At 40.0% G+C, this 21,997-nt stretch overlaps 1 protein-coding gene across 24 annotated transcripts in view; it reads left to right on the top strand.

Annotated features, from left to right (window-relative positions):
* The window catches only part of ARHGAP28 (Rho GTPase activating protein 28), a 330,654-nt gene that overhangs the window by 177,645 nt on the left and 131,012 nt on the right, over positions 1-21,997 (top strand). For all 24 annotated transcript variants that reach the window (XM_023241766.2, XR_006587776.1, XR_006587777.1 and 21 more), the window contains 7 exons: positions 904-988; positions 2,880-3,022; positions 5,578-5,743; positions 5,845-5,936; positions 8,251-8,328; positions 14,240-14,402; positions 20,488-20,570. In XM_023241766.2, the coding sequence (XP_023097534.2) occupies positions 904-988; positions 2,880-3,022; positions 5,578-5,743; positions 5,845-5,936; positions 8,251-8,328; positions 14,240-14,402; positions 20,488-20,570 (810 nt within the window). The remainder of the gene's footprint in view (positions 1-903; positions 989-2,879; positions 3,023-5,577; positions 5,744-5,844; positions 5,937-8,250; positions 8,329-14,239; positions 14,403-20,487; positions 20,571-21,997) is intronic.

The raw sequence follows: 21,997 nt of genomic DNA, 5'->3' as shown, positions 1-21,997 counted from the left end.
AGAAGAGCATACTTAGGCTTTTGGTAGTTATTATCACTCTTTATTTTGTCATGAAGGAATTAATATGTTAATCATCAACAGTAGCCAACCCCCATATGGTGCTCAGTGTGTATCAGATATTATTTGATGTAATTTATATAGGACAAGTCATGTGAAATTCATAATAACTCTTTGAATATTCTACCAACAGAGAACCTAAGTGACTTGCTCAAGGTCGCACAACAAGTGGGGGAGCCTGGATTAGAATTCCAGCAGTGTGGCCCTAGGGTCCTTTCCATTAGCCATGTAGCTACGTCATCACCTGGAATTCTTTTTTTAAGTTTATTTATTTATTTTGAGAGAGAGAGAGAGAATGCATGCAAGTGGGGAAGGGGCAGAGAGAGAGAGGGGAGAGAGAGAATCCCAGGCAGGCTCCACACTGCCACGCTGTCAGTGTGGAGCCCTATGCAGGGCTTGAACTTATGAACCGTAAGATCATGACCTAAGCCTAATTCAGATGCTTAACTGACTGAGCTGTCTAGGTGCCCCCATCACCTGGAATTTAAGCCTAAAATGTGTGGCTACTGCACCAAAAATAACAAATACTGTAAATGTCAAACTGTGTGACATCAAGCATTGTAATTTCTACATCTTAGGAAGGGTATGAACAGCAAATTCTCCAGAGCTAAGAAGACACAGTTATTTTGACCTTGACACAGTTCTCCTTTGAGAAGCCTGTGTGAGCTGTATGGCTCTGGATTGAACAAAGGAGCAGAAAATCAGGTGCAGGCCCTGTATGAAATCAAGAATTGCTTGGTGTGAAAAGAACTTTTGTGAACTGCAGAACATAAATCAGATTGACATGTGAGGCAGTCCGTACTTACATGATATAATGTCTTGTGTTCATCTTCCCTTGTTTCACAGTCTGTACTTGAGACCATTCCAGCTCTACCAGTTCATTCCAATGGATCTCCAGACCCTGGACAGTCAGTTCAGAATGCAGTGAGTGGTGAGCAACACCTCCTTCTCTATTGAACTTAAGCTGTGTCTTCTTGCTTTTGTTCTGGCATTCAGCACAGTTACCAGTAACGTTGTCAAGGCAGAGTGTGTGTTTTTCTTCCCATTTTGATTCTGTCACTCTAGCACTCACTCCCTGCCAGCTCCAAACACCCCATTCTGTCACACCAGACAAAATTAATTGAGCCAAATTGGAAGCAGAATCTTTTTCTCCTTCACCACTATCACATCATTTAGAAAGTACTCACTTGGGTAGTGTCTTTGATTTGAGGTCTCTTTCACAAGTAATCTGGATCTGCTTAATAGTTACAAGTGGTCCAGGAAGTAGGACACTTCCAGAAATCTCTACTTACGCTCAAGTGTAAGCAGCACCAGAGAAGCTTATAACATATGAGGTTACAGGCTTAGCTTTTAACTGGGCCTCTTCCACTTGAGCATTGGGCATGCTCCAGGGGCTCAGTATGGAATCCGAAATCCTCCTTATAGGAAGTAGGCTCCTTCAAGACCCTACTCTGGTGAGTCCTTGAACCTTTCCTTAAATATGTGCCTCTTCTTATATACAACAGAGCTTCATACTTTCAGCATTAACTTCTAAATTCAAATGAGTTGGGGTGACGAAAATGTTCTGATGTTTGTTATTCAGTTCAAATTACACCTCTAAGAGATAAAAGTCTACTGGGGGTGGTTTGTTGGTTTGGAGAACTGTAATCACCACTCTCCAAAAAAAATCTATGTATAGAGCTATAAGAAGTTAGAGTATTATTTAACAATTCATCTTCTTCCACTTTAAATGCAAGCCTCTGTATGAGGAGTGAACATCAAAACTACCCCTTTGCCATTTCCTAAGTTTTTACTACATCCATTTATTGTATTTTTAATCAAAAATACTAATACTAATCAGTATTTCAGTTCAGAACTTTACAAACTGTTGATTTGCAAATTTTCCCATTTAGGTTTTAATATAAGATTCTTTAGGTCTTCTCTTATTTCTTTTCATTGTTGTTCCTTTTGTTCTATTTGGTTGTCCTTTGGTCACTGTCTATAGAAGAGGGTAGAAAAGATGAGTTCTCCTTTTTGTAATAAAATTGGTCTTTCATTGCATGTGAACAATTTTTCCAAGCAATGAAAAAAAAAATGGCAAGCCAAAATCTTAGTCAGACATTAGAGTTTAGGGTTACTCAGATGATTTCTGGATTCACTTGTTTTTGGTCAAGGAATCTATTGTCTTACATTCCAAACTACCTCAAGGAAAATATTTATGTGGGACATTATACCCATTGGGCTGTTTCTTAATAAACAGCACACAAGGTCAGGTAACCAAATCAAATCCTAAGAATTTGGATTAATTTACCAGAAGAAACCTAGCAGTGAAGTCCAAATTTAATTTGAACACATCTTAGGAGACAAAAATCCCATAGTTTGGGAAAAACAATAAGAGAAATGAATTTAGGCAGGAAGTATAGTGGGGTCTCTGCCCTTCCTCCTTCTGCCTTAAGCTTCTGCTTCCCCAGTAGCGGCAACATTGGGTTTAGGTGGACTTAACTGTAATATCATGGTAACATAGATCTACCTCATTTGTGGGCTTTCCTCTAGTAATCCTCTAGTGCCTTTCATGAGATGTAATCTCATGATTTAATCTTATAAAAACATCAGATGAAATAGAAAGTTTGTTTGGATAATGATTATAGAAATTCATTCATATGGAAATCTGATGACCCCACATTATCCTTTAACTGAAATCCTCTGAGTGAGTCTGATGCTTTCTTGGATGTAAACATTCTGACATGCCTATAAGTTAACTTATAAATATTTTGTACTTACTTTACAGGAAATGATTGTAATTGATTAAGTGACTTATAAAATATTATGCATCTTTTTTTTAGATGATGTTTATCTGGAAAAGAACATTCCACCAGAAACTGAAGAGCTGTCCTTCGAAGTATCTTATTCAGAAATGGTTACAGAGATTCCAAAAAGAAACAAATTTAAGAAGTCCGAATTTAAGAAAGAGGACTTCGCCTTAACTGTATGTAAAGCCTTTCATGATTATTCCAGTAACTTCCTGTAACTTTTCCATGGGACAAACTAGTATTTAAAACAAAACAAAACCCACATCTGTGTGTAGAGGAAAGGTCAGGCATCGGTGTTGCATAACACCAGGGCACCATTTATTGTGCAGTGCACAGCCTGCCTAACAGGACTGGGTTGAGGAAGAGTTGTGAGGGTATATGCTTGAATACTGTTTTATAGAAGAAATAGGATTTCCTGGCTTGTGTGCTTTCATGCACTTTATATCCTTACTTTACTTATAGGTTAGTGCAGATTCTAACTGTATACCTAGTTGTGCCTCTAGAAGCCACATACCAGAAGGGGGTACTGCAAAGTCACAGTCATTACAATAAGAAGTGAGCACTTAATGGGACAGGTACTAAAAATTCATCAAATATAGACTCAAGAGTTTATATTATTATTATGGAATAGGCAAGTAGAGCTATAGACTTCATTATCCTGAAAGCCTCAGTATGTATGTATATATATCTCCAGGATATTCTATCTTAAAAGCCCACTATAAGAAATATGTTACATTGATCTATTGGCTACTCGATAAATGCATTTGTGAAGCATTCATGATGTAGAGCCCTGAATATTCTATGCTGATCAGAGCTGGAGGCATGATGAGCAGGGCTCAGGCAGTTTCATGGCTAAAGGAATGGATCATATAAAAACTGGCAGAGTCTTTGCCTAGGTAGCCTAGACCGTTCCCAGACAACCTCCCCATGATGGAGGGGAGCAGGAGGGCAGAGCAAGAACTGTAAGACTCACTGAGTGCCTTCTACCAGCTTGATGCTGCATTAGGTATCCTCTTGTAATCACCCTGTGACTGCTCCCATTTTACAGCTGAGAAAACTGAGGCCCATGGGGTCCTGGGTGGCCCATGGGATGATTAAGTGTCTGACTTCAGCTCAGGTCATGATCTCACAGTCCATGAGTTCAAGCCCTGTGTCAAGCTCTGTGCTGACAGCTCAGAGCCTGGAGCCTGCTTCAGATTCTGTGTCTCCCTCTCTCTGCCCCTCCCCCGCTCACACTGTCTCTCAAAAATGAAAAAAACATTAAAAAAGAAAAAAAGAAAACTGAGGCCCAAAGAAGTTAAGAAATATAGCCAAAGCCCGTCAACAAATAGGAGGTAGAAACAGGATTTAAACCTCCATGTGTCAAACTCCAAAGCCCCTCCTGGTCCCTAAGCAGTTTCCATGTTGGTAGGGCATAAGAGTATTCTGGGGCAAAAAGGAAATCCAGTGGGACTCTGGTTTCAGGGGCATCCCTCCCAATCTTTAGGGAGAGTCATCCAAGAGAGGATGCTAGTCCCCAGTTCCCTCATCCAGGCTGTCTGTTGCCTTCTGAGATTTGGGTCATCTGCGGTGCAGGTCAGTCTCTGATGAAGAACTTTGCGTGGGATTTAGCAAGTGGTAATTACTCCATGAATAATTGCAGTTCTTGTCTCTATTGTTGTTGCTGTGTATTACCGTTATGTGGGGCCTTGGTCTCAGAAAGAAGGTAAAACAGCTCAGCTTTTATAGGACAAGGTTGCCCCAAACCACATTCTGCATTTTATTGTTTTAATTTTAAAATACTTGAGGTTCCACAGAACAGTTGTTGACTGAATGAACGAATGAATGAATGAGTGGCTGGTTTAAAAACCTCAAGAAAGCTCTAATTGAGGGAGCCCCTATGGAAAACGTACAAAGATTTGTAATTGAAATAACTGGGATTTTTCTACTTTAGCATTTGTTTCAATAGCAGGTTTTTTGAGAACAAAGCATACTTGTGGTTATTATAGGAGAACAATCTCTCCTTTAAAAGGTCTTACTTGTTAGTCTTCACAAGTATTTTTGGATTGTCAAAGACTTTTTGTTTTCATTTTGCTGTATTTTGTTTCCTATTGTGGAAATAGAGAATATAGCAATATCATTGTCTCAAAACTTATAGGAGGATTATTTGGCACTTTCTGTGTACTTTTCCTTTTTAGGAATATTTGGAGTCCTCTCCATTTGATTTTCAAGGTAGAGTAACTGCTGTCTCAGCAGGCATGTGCAGTGAGATTCAGTGGGGAGATTCGTTCGTCTTTTAGAGTTTGTAGAAGAAAACAGATTGTATCTGATGAAAGGACTGATGGTCCCCCACCCCCAAAAAGATACATCAAAAGCTCTTCTGGGAGCACTTAGCTGTTGTGCCTTATATTCCTGGGTCACATGTGCCCGTGGTAGGTACATTCCACATGGTGCCTGGGACATCAGTTGACAACAGAGGATGTCTCTTCGAAGAAACACGTTTTCACGGTTGTGATGATAATGTTGTAGTACACTTCAGTCCACTGTTTTGTTCCTAATGTAGCACAAGAGCGTTCTGCAAATGTTCTAAAAACCATTCATAATCTTTCTATGACACAGCTTGCTCCTCACAGATTTCTTACAAGTAGCATGTTTTGCTATACAGATTTAGGATGCCCAGGTGACATTTAAATGAAGGGATGATACTTTTCCTTTGCCATAAAAAAATAAATATCCTCCATATGTATTGTAGAAATTTATTGTCCAGAAAACCAGATTCGGTCTAACTGAAGCAGGAGACCTGTCTTCTGAAGATATGAAGAAGATCCGCCATCTGTCTCTGATTGAACTGACTGCCTTTTTTGATGCCTTTGGAATCCAGCTGAAAAGAAACAAAACTGAGAGAGTAAAAGGACGAGGTAGTTAAGACAGGTTTCTTCTGATTTTAACTCTTTGGCTCACTGGAATAAGCGCTTTTCTGATTCTTTTTTCTTTCTTTCTTGCCCATTTTACAATGAAGACACTGGGATTTTTGGAGTTCCGCTCACAGTCCTGTTGGACAATGACCGAAAGAAGGATCCTGGAGTGAAGGTTCCCCTGGTGTTGCAAAAAGTGAGTGGAATGTAAATGAATGGGGAAAGGATAGAGCCTCATGCTGGCAGCTTGGTATCTGGAAACCCGCTGATGAGTTTTCTTTTAGATTTAGAGACACTAAAGCCCTCTTAAGCCTCAGGCCCTTGGTGATTTTCAGCTTTGCTTATTCATCCCCATAACATCCCCACAGCACTGGGGCCACTTTGCCTTGCTGTGAACTTGTGGAGCCCGTGACACTGTCTGACCTTAAAGCATCAGGTGATGGACACAGATACTCTGTACATGGCTTCCTTCTGTTATGTTTTCTCCAGTAGTTTCTAAAGGTTGCTTGTCTGTGTTATATGTTAGTATTTGATTATTCTCTCTAGAATATAAGGTGACCATTAATTATCAGCTATTACATTGACTAATTATACAAGTATTTGCTGAGCTATCTCACAGGATGGCTGTTTTTAAATATGTATGTGTAATCATTTAAATGAATTCACCAAACAAAGCTTAATAAAGCCTAATAATCAGCTTTTCTGGTGGTTTTGCAGGTATCACTAGGGAGATAGGGTATATTTAGACAAAGAAGAAGTTTGGTGGAAGGGAGTTTTGAAAAATGATATTATCTGAACTGTCATCTGCCAATATCTCTGAGACCATGATTGCTCAATACCTGATTTAAGTCATGTGTTTTATAGCCAACAATTTACTTGGGTTTACCCAAGTGTGCATTTATTCAACAGTGACATCCAGTGGCACATTTCAAATTCCAAGCCCTAAACACAAATCTTGTTGCATTTTAAATTGAGTTTTTAAGTAATATAGGAAAATAATTGACTGCAGAAGCATAACACTTATCTTATTCACCATAACAATGCTATGTCCGTTTATTGTGTTCTCTCTGAACTTTGTTGCCAGTGCCTCAGATTGAGCTACTCCTGAAGTCAGGTGATTGATTGATTGATTGATTGCTGCTGATGAAGACGGGGGATGATGATGAGAGAGAGCTAAAGGGTGCTGGTGATATGCCAGTGTGCACGGGGTCATCTGTAGGGCACCTCTCCTGCGTGGGTACCATCCATATCCTAGCGTGGGGAGTCAGCAGCGAGCAGCCAGAGGGGACTGTGTTTTCTACTGCTGAGGCCACCAAGGCACAAAAGGATAAGCTACCTTGCCCTTGAACACACAGCCAGCAAGGAGGAAGGGTCAGAGGGAGCACAGCGTACACCCACAGCCAAAGTCCATGGTGACACTAAGATTTTCTTTCCTTCCTCGAAATAGAATTATGACTTCTGTCTTCTGGGTAAAGGACAGAGTTTGAAAACAATTCGTAAAAAGTCTAAGACTGAGAATATTCAACACATGAATTTATATTATTGTGTAGATGCAAAAACCTAGCACAGAACTTAGCAAATGGAAGGTGCACAATAAATGCTAGTTCAACTCAATCTGGATTTATACCGTGTTAGCAACTCAATAAATGTTAGCTATTACTCCTCCTGTGGTCAGGAGTTCCTCATTTAAGACAGCTAGAGGTATTATTCGTCTATTCCTATGGGAGAGTCTTTTTTTATGGACATATTTCTTTGGCCTAAATATCCATTTCTCTCCATACCCTACAAGAACTACCTTAGTTCCAGGCACCATTATTTCTTGAAAGGAAAATAGCAGAGACTCTGGGTCCTCCTGTGTTGTGTGAATAGGGGCAAGTCCTTTACCCTTTCCATGCCTCAGTCTCCTCAGCAGTTGGTTGGGGGTATGGTTAGCACCTGCCTTATAGGATCAGTGTGAGGATTACATGAGTTAATAGATGCAAAGTTCTGAGAATGGGGTATCTGACACAGTAAGTGCACCATAAACATTAGGTATTATTATTACTATAACAGCATCATCATCATCATCGGTATGGGAACTCATGAGAGGTATAAACCTTTACAGTTTCTACCTCCTTGGTCATACTTTTAGGATTCCTGTAGTCTCTCAGCTAAACTTGTTGCATCTGATAATAGCAAATTTAGAATCTTTCCTATTGGTCCATCTGCAGAAAGAGATAGAGTAGTCAGATCTTAAAGTGGGCAAGTGGCCACCTACTTTAGTGGTCAAGAGCCATTACTTTTGAAGGTGGTCTTAGGAAACCCCCAGGAGGTTCTCGGTCTCCACTTCATTTGTAAATTGGAGGCTACTGTTGATTTCAGAGGCAGTTGTAAACATTGAACAAAACATTCAAGTACCAGTCACATATATATGCATGGTAATTTATTGATTGTTGTCACCATCATTATTATTTCAGATGTTTATAATTATATGGAGGTATTTATTTTTATAACATATCATTGCTTTCTAGTTTTTTGAGAAAGTTGAGGAATCAGGCCTGGAATCTGAAGGAATTTTTCGACTTTCTGGATGTACCGCCAAAGTCAAGGTACTGAACGTTTTCTCTCTATTTGGAGATCTAAGCCAGCTAGACCTGGTTCACACAGGCCCCAGGTTGCAAGTCCTCTGTTGTTGTTGTAGCTGTGTTGTTGTTGATAGGACCACTTGATCCTCGTGTTCCTGGATACCTATGATTAAATGTTTTATATCCTTTTAAATTAAAACAACAACACTAAAAAACCAACAACAGCGAAACAACATACCAATTCACCATCAAAAACTGCCGCTTATCTTTCTTTAGTTTGGAAAAGTTGAAATGTCCCAGCATTGTTTTCTGGGTTAAACATTTTAGTTGGCTGTGTTCCTCTCAGTCATGGAATTCACCAACCCAATGTTACGTGAGCCCTGTTGCCATTATCAGTTGCTTTGAACTGAGAAACATTCTTTGGCTTTCCTTTTAATGAATGTCCTTATAAGAATATGTAGGGATGGTGGTCACCAGCGGAATAGTCACTCAGCCCGGTTCCATTTAAGGTGATGTTAATTTCTCCATATGAAACCACCCAAGTAACATGATTCCTTTTGCTTTGCTTTATTGCTTCTCTGTAGTGGCAAACTGTACAGTACCATAATGGAAAGAAGCACTGAAAAGCTTTTCTTATAAATTTCCAGTAAGACCTTCCACTTAGTCTCTGCTGGTGGGGGTGCATCTCAGGAAGGAGTCCCACTCTTCTCAGATCACTCCCTGGCTGGTAGACATGAGAACCTGAGCAGTTTTAAACAGTCAGTCCTTGAGTAAAGAAGTCTCAGGATGAGGGAAAAATTAACTTGGTTGCAGTGTGTAGAGGTAGAAGAGCATCTCTTCATTACTTCATTTTGGTACATGGTTTGGGCAATCCTATTTGTATCAGAAATCTCAGAGTTTTTATTTAGAGGTGTGATGAGCTGTTTTTGTCAGTTGAAACTGAAAATAAATAAGCTGTGCCTGTTGGAAGATTCTGAGGTGGAGTCAGGAGTAGAAGAGGGTTCTCTGGGCATAGAGTTGCTGCAGGACTGGGAAGGCCGTGCCTCAGACCAGGTGCAGGGCTGATGCTGTCCTTCCCTGCTGCCCCACCTGGCAGAGGGGCCAGATGCCAGCTTCCTCACCGCACTCGGCCACTGCTGGGCTTCCTGTGAAGAAGGGGATGAGGCAGAAGAGCTGGTGTTAACTGTGGGGGGAGTCGGTTGGCTGGGAGTCACCTGCATTATTTTGTGCAGGTAATTCATTTTGCAAGGGAGATCTGAGCAGTGCACCACGCTTTGCCAGTGGCAGAAGGGATTAGGGCATTTTGGAAAGTTGTAACCTCCCTGGGAATGGGGATTGCTAAGTGCTGGCACAAGGTCATTCGAAAGGCAAGAAAAATCCTAATGACTCCTCAAGATTTATTCTTTCTTTGTTTTTATGTTTATTTATTTTGAGAGAGAGAGAGAGAGACAGACAGAGCACAAGCAGGGGAGGGACACAGAGAGATAGAGAAAGAGAGAGAGTCCCAAGCAGGATCTGTGCTGTCAGTGCAGAGCCCGACAAGGGGCTCAATCTTGCAAACTGGGAGATCACGACCCGAGCTGAAATCAAGAGCCAGATTCTTAACCAACTGAGCCACCCAGGTACCCCATGGTTTATTATTCCTAAATTGAGTCTGCTTTTTGTCTCAGGTTCTGATGGGTATGGTTCTTATATGTACCCTGAATCAGAGAATGAAAGTTGTCATATCTGTTGGGTCAGAGAACCAAAGGAAAGTCAGGGAATATTTCCTAGACACAATTAGAATTCATTCCCCTAAACCTCTCTCCATAATTGGGAAGCTGCATTTGCACATTCTTCCTGGCCTCTGTGTGTGTGTGTAAAACATAATGGAAATGATTTAAAATTTTTTTTTCAAAATAATCAAAAGGAGTCAGCCTTACACAACATCTGTTGTGTGCACGAAGTTTAACACCATAGCACAAGTTACTTTTCTTTAACTAATCTTTGACTGAAAAATGCTTGCCAGAGGCTAATAATCCCTTCAGGAGTGTTCTTACAGGCACATGCATTCCTGAACCACATTTAGGGAAAAGTCCCTTTTCTCCCCTAATCGGGTTTATGTAGTTTCAGCCTATTTCTTCCATCTCTTATTAGTCTGCAAATGTAATCCAGATGTTTTCATGGTTTGAGCTCCAGGAAAACCAATGTGAAAGAAATCTGGGCCAGCGAACAGAAACAGGGGACTATCGTAGTTAGAAAGACATTGTAACTTGATATATTAAAGGGGTCTTTATTTCTCTCCTTTGTTCAAACTTTAAACTACTTTTGTAAGTTCATCTGTTAGACTAGTTTTTCTAGGAATGTGCTTCAGGAAAGACAGTTAAAAAACCCTCCATTATAATTATCCTCGAATTGTGCCAAATGGATGATGCTAACACTAACGTATCGTTATGAACAATCCAGCCCAGGTTTGTGCTTTCAGGGCCTGGTGAGATGAACAGGGACACAGCCCTGGGGGGCAGCTGCTAGCTTTGACCGCACAGGGAACACAGCAGTGGAGCCCATTTCTGTATTTGAGGCCTCAGATCATTTGGAACCAATTTAATGCTTTGGTGTTTCCAATGATTTTCTTTTCCAAAAATGACAGAAATTTGAGCCAAACACTAGGGAATACATTTTATGGAAGAAGGCAGACTGTTTGACATGCGAGGTTCTCTTTTTTTGTGACTAGCTGCTCTCAGTGTTTCATAATTATGTTACTTGGTCTGCTAGTTTCCCTTCCTGATCTGGTTTTTGAAGCTGAAGGTGGGTCATTTACATTTTCATAAAACAGCCTCTGAAATGGAAGCAGGTTGTATATTTGCTCAGAGCAGATTTAAGGATGTGGCATCTGACCCTTGCCTAGTTTTCTCATTAACACTGGACAGAAAACATGACTTCTTTAAACTTTAAATGCTTCCTGTCTTTGGCAAACTAAATCCAACGCCTGGTTTATATGGCTTCATGTTTAGGACCGCCGTGGAAATGTTAGCTCTGCCCCTATGTCCCTCAGTTTGCTTTAGTCAGAAGGAAGAGAGGACATTCTTTCTCTCAGTTTTGTTTTATACTAGCCATCCAGACAAGATGAAGAGATACTATGACCCAAATAACTGCATATGCATGGGCTTCCCATAGTAATAATACTAAAGGTTATTACAGACCAACAGGAGGGGGGAGTTATGAACAGCCAGCATTTATTGAGTGCTTACTGTGTGGCGGGCCCTCTCCCCTGAGCTTTACGTTGTATGATCTGATTTAATCTGTGAAGTCATTTCAATATCCCTATTACACAGAAATGTGGGGCACAGGCCTTAGAATTAGTCAGTTGTAGAACTGGGAGGAAAACCTAAAGAGTCTGGTCATAGAGCCTGTTCTTGGTTCTGGAGCCATGTTGCCTCTTAAGCCGCAGGGAACAGCTGACAGGTTAGAATGGTAGTCACGTTACGTTTCAGACAGCTTCCTACAGCAGAGGGACGTGGGAGATGAATTTGAATTATTCTGTTCACGCTGGTGCTTCCTGTCTCCTTGAAATCTGTTTCCCCTTTGCTTTGTGTGGCAGTGGCACCAGGCAATGGATGGAAGTCATTTGCTGCTTTCCCTGGCCTTCTTGTTAACACCACCTCCATCTACCCATGACGCAGGCTTGCAATCAGAGTCATCTTGGACTGTTAAGTCTCCTCTGAATAACCCATCACTGATTCTTGAGAATTTTCTCTCTCAGGCATTTCTTCAGTGCCACCTCTCCTTTCTGTCTTCTGGCTGCTTATCCAGGTTAGTCCTCCATTTTCCAGAAATGGTGCCATGGCCCAGTAGTTAGTCTCCTTGCTTCTAGTCCATTCCCCAGTCAGCACCAAGCTCTGTTCTCCAAATCACTTTCCCATCTGGTTGTCAGAAAAGATAAATCTCACCTTGTTATTCTCTTGCTCGGACATGTTCCTTGTTGCCTCATGGCCCATGGAATAAAGTTCAGTCCCCTGAGGGTCGGCTCTGGATTGCCCCCAGCCTCAACTCTCTCTCTCTCCTCCTTGCCCGTGATGCTTCAGCAACACTGAACTAATTGGAGTTCCCCAAACACAGTGGGTCTCCTTGCATGTGAACCACCACTAGAGCGCTTTCTGCTGTCTTGGAGTATCCTTCTGTTTCTTCTTCCCCTGACAAGCTCCTCAGACTCGAGAGCTGGCCTGAGAAGAGTTAGATTCTCCTCTATCATGACTGCAGTGCATCTAGTATGTGCTCTGAGTTACATCGTGAACTCACAAGACAGTCCCATTCACTGGACCACAAGATGCCCAAAGGCAGAGAATGGATCTCATGCATCCTCCTCTTACCAGAGCCCAGTCTATTCTCTACTTCTTTTATTCTAGGAAAGCCTTTATATGTATGCTTCAGTGCTTTACAGAGTGTATTTTCAGCAAAACATTGCTTTATTTGCTCTATTATTCCTATTAGATTGAGAGCTTCTCAAGGACAAGAAAAAAAATCTCTTGCTGTCATTAGTAAGGGCTAGAGGGTGGCTTGGAATCATGTCTGTCTCTGTAAGGAATGTGTCCTGCCAGAGTGTCCCCAGTGTTGCGGGCTCGGGGAACGATGAGAGCATTAGTGTCTGGGCTGGTTAATGAGCAACAACTTGGTTGGGAAAGGTCGGATGCGCAGACTGACTCTGTGTGTGACTCAAAGCACTCAGTAAATAAAGCAGAGGGCTCAAAGAAACTGAGGGTTTTCAAAATTCTCTCTTTGGAGTAGTGTCAGTTGGGGAACTGACCACAACTACCTAGTATTAATAGGCAAACTCTGTATGTAGTTCAAGGGGGTTAGTAGGATATGAGTTGGGCTTTGAGAAAGAATCATGGAGAATGGTGGCACTGATAATCAAATGAATCATAAGAAAAATGTATAACCCAACTAAAACTTAGGGAGGCTTAGTAATTTTTTTAAAGTACTTACACAGTGTTCCAAACCTTATGAAGGATTGGGCAAGCATGCAAACATGTGGAAGACATGGCTTAAAACTTCACTGTAACTGCTCCAGGATGATGTCATTGATTTGCATGTTGCAGTGAGGTCAGAGTTCCTTTATTGGGATATTGTTTGTTCTGCATGAGAACTAGTTGAGAGGCATACATTCTTGTTCTAATTTAGAAGTAGATGACAAGGATGGCAGAAAGAAGAGATTATGACAAAAAAAAGGGTAGTGAAGGCTTTGTCAAATCAGTACATTTATCCTGTGGGGATAGGTGATATTCTGCCAAAACCACAGAAACAAAAAACTTGAGAGAGTGAGAGACTGTACGTGCACACATGTGTGCATGGGGGAGGGACAGAGAGAGAGGGAGAGAGAGAATCCCAAGCAGGCCCTATACTGTCAGCACAGAGCCCGACATGGGGTTCTGTCTCACAAACCATGAGATCATGACCTGAGCTGAAATCAAGAGCCAGATGCTTCATCGACTGAGCCGCCCAAGGGTCCCAAGATTAACCTTATTCTTTTCTTTTTTTAAAATGTTTATTTATTTCTGGGAGAGAGAGAGCGAGCAAGTGGAGGAAGGGAAGAGAGAGAGACACACACACAGAATTCAAAGCAGACTTCAGGCTCTGAGCTGTTAGCACAGAGCCTGACGCAGGGCTCAAAACCACAAACCATGAGATCATGACCTGAGCCAAAGATGGGTGCTTAACCGACTGAGCCACCCAGGCGCCCCATATTAACATTATTCTTAAAAGGGTTTAGAAGAATTCATTCAGAAATAGCTATTTCAGTTCATTAATTATGTTGAAAAAGTAAGGCTTTGGAGATGTTGGCTTTTCAATCTGTTTACAAAAATAATTTATGTAATGACAGTTTTTATAAGGGAAAAAGGGGGTCAGGTGGTAAAATAAAACGCCTTGAATGTTGACTGTTTTTCTTGATTTTCAGCAATACCGTGAAGAACTGGATGCCAAGTTTAATTCTGATAAATTTAAATGGGACAGAATGTGCCATAGAGAAGCTGCAGTAATGTTGAAAGCATTTTTCAGAGAACTACCCACCTCTCTCTTCCCCGTGGAATATATACCTGCCTTCATCACTCTAATGGAAAGTAGGTAGAAGAAGTTAAGTGTGAATGGACTGACATATCAGGTCAATAAAGTGCCACAGAGCAGAAGAAAAATGCATAATCACATGTGGTCGTAAATGTACAGATTTGCTATTTCCTGGAAGTGCTTAGTGAAGTATTGAGTTCGATGGTAGACAATCATCTCTTTTCGTATTTATATATTAAGTTTGGTAGATAAAAGTTAGAGGGTTTTGTAATTGTTAAAAGAGAAGATGTTGAAAGTCAGGCTCTTGAGATTTGAATTCGTGCTCAGCCATCTGTTAGCCATGTAATCAACCTTTCTCAGCTTCATTGCTGTACCTACAAATTACGTATAATAATTGCTTGTCAGGGTTGATATGGTTATTGAATGAAGACATCTAGAATTGTGCCTCATGTGTAATAGTCCTTCCAAATATAGAAGGTCTCTCCCTTCTTTAAATCTGAAGTCCTGGGTTTGATGATGTGTAACACACAATATAGGCTACACAGAAGATGTTTTGTCTCTGAAAATTACAATATCACTATAGTGTTTTTGAAAATTACAGTCCCCTAGATTAGGCCTTAAGTGAGGAACTTGGATAAAAGCATGGAAACTGGAAAGTGTGTGTTGTATTTGGCAGTGAGGGAATAATTTGGCATGGTTTCAGCCTCAGGGTTGACTATTATAGAGATGTGACAAAAGAGAAATTTAGGAAAGTAGAATGAGGCTACATGATGGGGGCTTTGCCTGCTAACCTGAGGAACTCGGGGGTCACAAGCCTAACTGTGTACAAACCTTAAATAAATGGCAATTCCACATGGACAGAAAACACCAGGGACAAACAGAAAGGACACACCCCATATAAAGAGGTTGGCCACTGCTCAACTCTAAATAATGGTTACCATGCGGGAGTGAGAGCCAAAATCCACACTTTAATGGGGAAACTGTTAATTTGAAAATATCAGCCACAGATTCAAATGTGAAAACACTGTGTGAGCCTAACAAATGATATCTATATCTGCCAGTTTACAGCTTTCTGCAGGTTTACCAGAAGTATAAAATCCTTAAAACCACCAGAAAGAAAATAATGGCCAGGTTCTAATTTTTATGACAAAACTTGTCCTAAATATTAATAGGTTCTAAGTCTGCAAAAATTTTAACTAAACCAGATTCATAATATAATCCTTTGGGTCTTCACAGAAGAGAATATGATAGGCAAGGCAGGTTTTTTTCTTAAGCTTTAATTCACATGCCATCTGTGACCAGTATCTCTTTTCTTCGTATGAGGTAGTGTTTTGTTTTATGAGAGAAACTCTCAAAGAGCTTCATTCTTTTTGTGTTTCAGATACTGTGTTTTGTCAGTTGTAGAGTTTCTAGTTGGTGCTTTTTTAAAATTGAATTATAGTTAATACACAGTGTTATATTAGTTTCAGGTATACAGTGTAATTATTCAATAATTCCATACATTTTTCAGCACTCATCATGATAAGTGTACTCTTAATCCCCTTTATATTTTTCATCCCTTCCCTGCCCACCCCCCTCTGGCAACCACCAGTTTATTTTCTATATTTAAGAGTCTGGTTTTTTGTTTGTCTCTCTTTTTCTGTGTTCATTTGTTTAGTTTCTTAAATTGCACATGAGTAAAATTATGTGACCCTTTTTTTCTCTGACTTATTTCACTTAGTATTATATCCTGTAGATCCATCCATGTTGTTGCAAATGGCAAGATTTTGTTTTTTTATGGCTGAATAATATTCCATTGTATGTATTTATGTATATACATACACACATGGTACACATCGAATGTGTATATACACATACATGCACACATCACATCTTTATTTTATTTTATTTTTCACACCACATCTTCTTTATCCATTCATCCATCAGTGGATGCTGGGGTTGCTTCCCTGTCTTGGCTGTTGTAAATAATGCTGCAATAAACATAGGGGTGCATATATCTTTTTGAATTAGTGTTTTTATTTTTATTAGTTGAATACTGGAATTATTGGATCATATGGTATTTACCTTTTCAATTTTTTTAGGACCCTTCATGCTGTTTTCCACAGTGCCTGTACCAGTTTGCATTCCCATCAGTAGTGCACGAGGGTCCCTTTTCCTCCACATCCTTGCTAACGCTTGTAATTTCTTGTGTTTTTATTTTAGTCATTCTGACAGGTGTAGGGTGATATTGCATTGTGGTTTTGATCTTCCATTTCCCTGATGATTACTGATGTTGAGCATCTTTTCATGTGTCTGTTGGCCATTTTTATGTCTGTATGTCTTGTTAGGGAAATGTCTATTCAGGTCCTCTGCCCATTTTTTAAATCAGATTATTTGGGGTTTTGGGGGGTTGGGTTATATAAGTTCTTTATATATTTTGCATACTAACCCCTTATCATATATACCATTTGTAAATATCTTCTCCCATTCAGTTGGTTGCCTTTTTGTTTTGTTGATGATTTTCTTCACTATGCAGAAGTATTTTATTTTGGTGTGGTCCCAATAGTTTAATATTGCTCTTGTTTCCCTTGCCTGTGGAGATATATCTAGAAAAGTGTTTCTGTGGCTGATGTTAAGAGATTACTGCCTGTGCTTTCTTCTAGAATTTTTATGGATTCAGGTCTCACATTGAGGTCTTTAATCCATTTTGAGTTCATTTTTGTGTATAGTATAAGGCAGGGGTCTAGTTTCATTCTTTTTATGTGACTGTCCAGTTATCCCAGCACCATTTGTTGAAGAGATTATCTTTTCCTCATTGGATATTTTTGCCTCTTTTGTCATATTCTTGCCTCCTTTTTAAGTATTTTCTTTTTTTTTTTTTTTAATGTTTATTTTTGAAGGAGAGAGATACAGATAGTGAGTAAAGGAGGGGCAGAGAGAGAAGGAAACACAGAATCCAAAGCAGGCTCCAGGCTCTGAGCTGTCAGCACAGAGCCCAACTCAGGGCTTGAACCCACGAACTGTGAGATCATGACCTGAGCCGAAGTCAGACACTCAACCGATTGAGCCACCCAGGTGCCCCTAAGTATTTTCTATTTATTTGCTGAGATGGCCTATGTTTTCATTCATTATCAGAATACTTTCCTTCACATCACTGAACATAGTTATGATAGATGCTTCAGAATCCTTGTCTGCTAATCCCCACAGATGTGGGTCATCTCACAGTTGGTCTCTGTTGATTGTCTTTTCCCTTGAGAATGCACCACTCTTGCATGTCAAGTAAATTTAAACTGTATCCTGAACAGTGTAAATATTGTGTTTTGGAGACTCTGTGTTCCATAATTTCCCCAAAGAGTGAGGTTTGGAGTTCTGTTATGGTTTTTGTCATTTGTTTGTTTGTTTGTATTTAAGCCAACCATTTATTTCGACCAATTTGAACTCAAATTGCCAGTGGTCTTTTGGAAGCAGCTCAACCATCAGTCTAGTTATTTAATCCTTACCTGTGCTACTCCATACATTCTTGGTTTAGGTCAGCCAGGACTTTATGCCAGAATCAGGGCCTTTGCCCATAATTTCCCAGTGGTTGTAGGCATCTTGAATCCTGTCTTTTAGCTGTTGAGGACAGAAAGACTGGAGTTTTCTTTTGGAGCTTTAGCTACCTCATGCAATACTGACTATAGCCTGACCTCAGACTAAAAGCTAGAGAAGTGGGAAACTCTGCCTGTGCCATTCTCTAATTCCAGGTGTCCAGTCTTCTGAATCTGCCTGCTTTTATTAATTCTCCACTGCCTTAGGGAGTTGTTTTTTGTATTTTGTCCAGCGTTTATAGTTCCCTTCAGGAGGATTGGTCAGGAAGGAGCTTACTTAGCCATACAGAAGCAAGAGTTCCTCCCTTCAGTTTATAAGCCCCCCAAAATAGGATTTTTTGCATAGTTTGCTCTCCTGGAAAATGGGCTGCAGAAGTATTATCTTTACTTTCATCTGTCGTGTATATACTAAATAATTTCGTTACAACAAAGTGGTGCCACAGAGGATTTTATTGTGTTTGTGGCTTCTTGGTATTATAAAATTATGCCAGATCTGGTCAGAGAATCCTATTAAGAAAGGTATACAAATACACTAGTTTCTGTAGCATCATTGTTCCCCATCTGACCGCAGCCAGTACACCTCATTGAAGGGAGAAAATCTGGAAAATATCCTGAAAAGGTTCACAGAGGAGTCCATGTTTCTTTGTATGACTTTGAAAGTGAAAAATACTATGTTGCAGTGATTGATTTGATAGCAGCCGACCCCGCAGGAAGCCCAGAGTTCTGGACTCCTACCAGCAGGGAAAATGGCCTTTTTGCTACCTTAGTGTAAGCTCTAGTTATAACGAGATTTTCTGAAAGAAGAAATTGTGGGTACGTGTGTTTAAGCTGCCATTCTTTATTCTCTAAAATGGGGTTTGGAGAATGTAATCGTTGAGTGTAATTGCTTTCTCTTCCCAAACTCGGCCCCAAAATTGTCCACAAAATTAAAACACTAATAGTTCATCCATCAAGCGTTAGATGCTTTTATGAAAAGTTTAATAACTTCCTGGGAAAATAATCCTAACCAGGGTGCAGTAAATGAATTAACTACAAAACGGTTAACCACGAAATGGGGTAGGGGCAAGTTACCTAAATAAAATGAAAATAGATTATTTGCCAGTTGACAGAGTTTTAGTCTTAAAAGTATTTTCATAATTGCTCTGAAATTAGTAGAAATACAGAACCTGCAGCTGCATTTGTTGCTCCCCCAGCCAGCCAAAGAACACTTTTGGTTGCATGAGAAGATTAGCCTGCAGTTTATTCATTAAAATAATGCCTTATGTGTCCCTCAGTGCTTTATACTGAGATATGCTCCTGATAGTTCCTATTAATCAGGTAAACTCACATCAGTGTACATTGGCCATTTTCAAAAACATCCTGAACCTGTGTCATTCTTGTTTACAAGTTTTACGTAAATTTCCAAAAATCCACATGGGGATTATGCCAAGAGAATGATACAGCCCTATAATAATGTTCCCAACTGTTTGTCTGTTACATGATTATATACATTAGTCATCTACTGCTAACTAGGATGGGCACCATCTCCTGTAACCCAGTAGCTTGTCACAAGAGTGTTTCCACTGCTGTAAAGCTGAGTAGCTTTACAGGCAGTTGACTACCTTTTATCCACTGAATATAAATAGATTTTCCTTCAACTTGAAAACTCTCCAGGGATGCTAGAACATAATGCTTCCCTTCAGGAACTCCTCACCAAGAGACCATTGTGAAGAGAATACAGAGAGACAAAGAAAAGCCTAGAATGCTCTGATATGCTCTACATTTTCAGCACAGCTGGTTGTGGATTATCCAGTTGTGGATGGAATCCCTAAAATTCTTTCCCTAAAACGGGGAAAAAAGCCAGCTTTGAGAATACTCAAGTATGAATGCCAGCCCTCTGGCGCCATCTTCTGTCATTATCCAGGAATAAAATACTCAAGAATCTCTGGAGATCCAACTGTAGATCTAGAATAAGTGTCATTAATCATAATAAAAAGAACGGACACATACAGAGCTAACTATGTACAGGCATTGATGCAAACGCTATACATACTCACTCATTTAGTCTTTGTAACAACCCAGTGAGGTGACTACTCCCATTTTACAGATGGTAAAATAGTAGCAATGAGGGCTTAAATAGCCTGCCCAAGGTCATTCAGTAGCTAAGTAGTAGATGCAGGATTTGAACCTGGTTCTAGAATCTGTGCTCCTAATAATTGTACTTTGCTGCCTCATCATGTGGAAACAAGATTTACTTTCTGTTGACTTGAGCTTTTAAACCTTCTGTTTATAGCATACAAGTAAAGCAGGACCACTGGAAGTACTTTGAAAAGGGAAATGTTATACAAATCTAGAATTATTTTGAGGCGCTCACTGGCCACCTGTCTCTACAGTGGCATCATGGGATGTGAAAAAGGAGTTGATAGACTGAGGCTCTTGTCCAGGTTAACAAATTTACATTGTTGGGCATAAAACCTGAGTCTTTACCACTGAAAGCTGTCAGGAGCCCTCCTGTGCCGCCAGATGTTAGGAAGAAATGCTGTCAGAATGCTTCAGTGTTGTTCAAAATGTGTGGTTATTTCTGTTTTCTTGTTAGGAGGGCCTCCCATCAAAGTACAGTTTCAAGCTTTACACCTCATGGTCATGGCCCTGCCCGATGCCAACAGGGACACAGCTCAGGTATGTGGTATCAACCTCATGGTCTGTGATTGGCCCTTCTTAGAGAAAATGGTTTAGATGGAAAAGTGGAACCCAAGATGACAACTGACTAAGCCAGCTCAGCACACTGCCAACTTATAATTGTCTTTGCGCATTCCCACTGGTGTTCTCCTGAGGAAGGCAGGAAAGAATGTAAATCCTGGAATCTTCTTTGAACATTTCAGTTCTATTCATTCAATCCATTAAGAGGTACTGAGTATCTGTCTAGTGCCCGGCACCAGGCTAGGGTTAGCAGGAGGAGAAGCACGTAATGTTAGAAGTAAATGAGACTATTATGTAAGCTGCAGAATATAAAACTGTATAAGCTGCTCACTCCAGTCTAGTGGTAAAAGATCCAAGGAGTGTACTCATGGAGGAAATTTGAAATCACTGATTTAAATGAAATTTGTAAAATGTTTGGGTCTTAAAGTTTACAAAAATAATTTAATTAAAGAATCCTAAGATCTTGGAATTTTGGAAATCACCTGATAGGGTCTCCTCATTTTACAGATTAGGAAAATTAGACTCAGAAAAATAATTTCTCCATTAATATATAATAGAACATGTAATCGATTCATACTCCATTATTCTCCCGAATATTCTTTGCTTTATTTCAGATTTATTTCTTTGCTGTATGTTGGCAAAAATCAAAAGGTCCTCTTGTTATTTTGTAATGATTCTGTATACAGTGGTAAATTTGTTATAAGTACAACAGGTGTTTGGAATCTTTGAAATGAAATTGAGTTAAGATGAGCTGGAAAGAGCCCGTAATTTTGAGGCCAGTAAACATAACACTTGAAAACAAAGGTGATTCTTTCTGCTGCCTCTTGTCAGACATTTCAATTTGGTGAGGACCTTTCCTCCTACCTAATAAAAATACCTAGGTCAATTATAATGTATGTCAATTATATCATATCCTCAGCCCAAGGATGGGAATTGGATATGACATAAGAATGTCTGTGTCTAATGTAATTCAATAATTTTTCAAAAGCTGGAAATTTATTAGCTTGTTTTTGGGGTTTGTGTTCAACAGTGTTCTTTTATATATAAAGGGAAAAAAGGATGCATCTGCCATCAGATATTTTGTTCAGAAACAAGTAATTCGATACTTTTCTAACAAGATCCTCAAAAACATCATGGGACTGGTGAAGAGGTTACACATACACACACACACACACACACACACACACACACACACACACAAATTTTTTCCCACTCTACAGTGTGACTAGATCTAGGATTGAAGCTGGTGTGGTAGAGGTCAAGAGCTCTGACTCAAGAATTAGATTTCCTCAGGTCAAATCCTGGCTTTGCCACTTACTTAATTCACACTGGGTGAAGCTACTTTAATTTTTTCATTAGCTTCCTCATCTGTCAAACAGAATTAATAATAGTACCCACTTCACAGG

This window comes from Felis catus, chromosome D3 (genome assembly GCF_018350175.1).
Source record: "Felis catus isolate Fca126 chromosome D3, F.catus_Fca126_mat1.0, whole genome shotgun sequence".
In the NCBI taxonomy this organism is placed as follows: domain Eukaryota; kingdom Metazoa; phylum Chordata; class Mammalia; order Carnivora; family Felidae; genus Felis; species Felis catus.
This window is presented reverse-complemented; position numbering and strand designations above follow the sequence as displayed.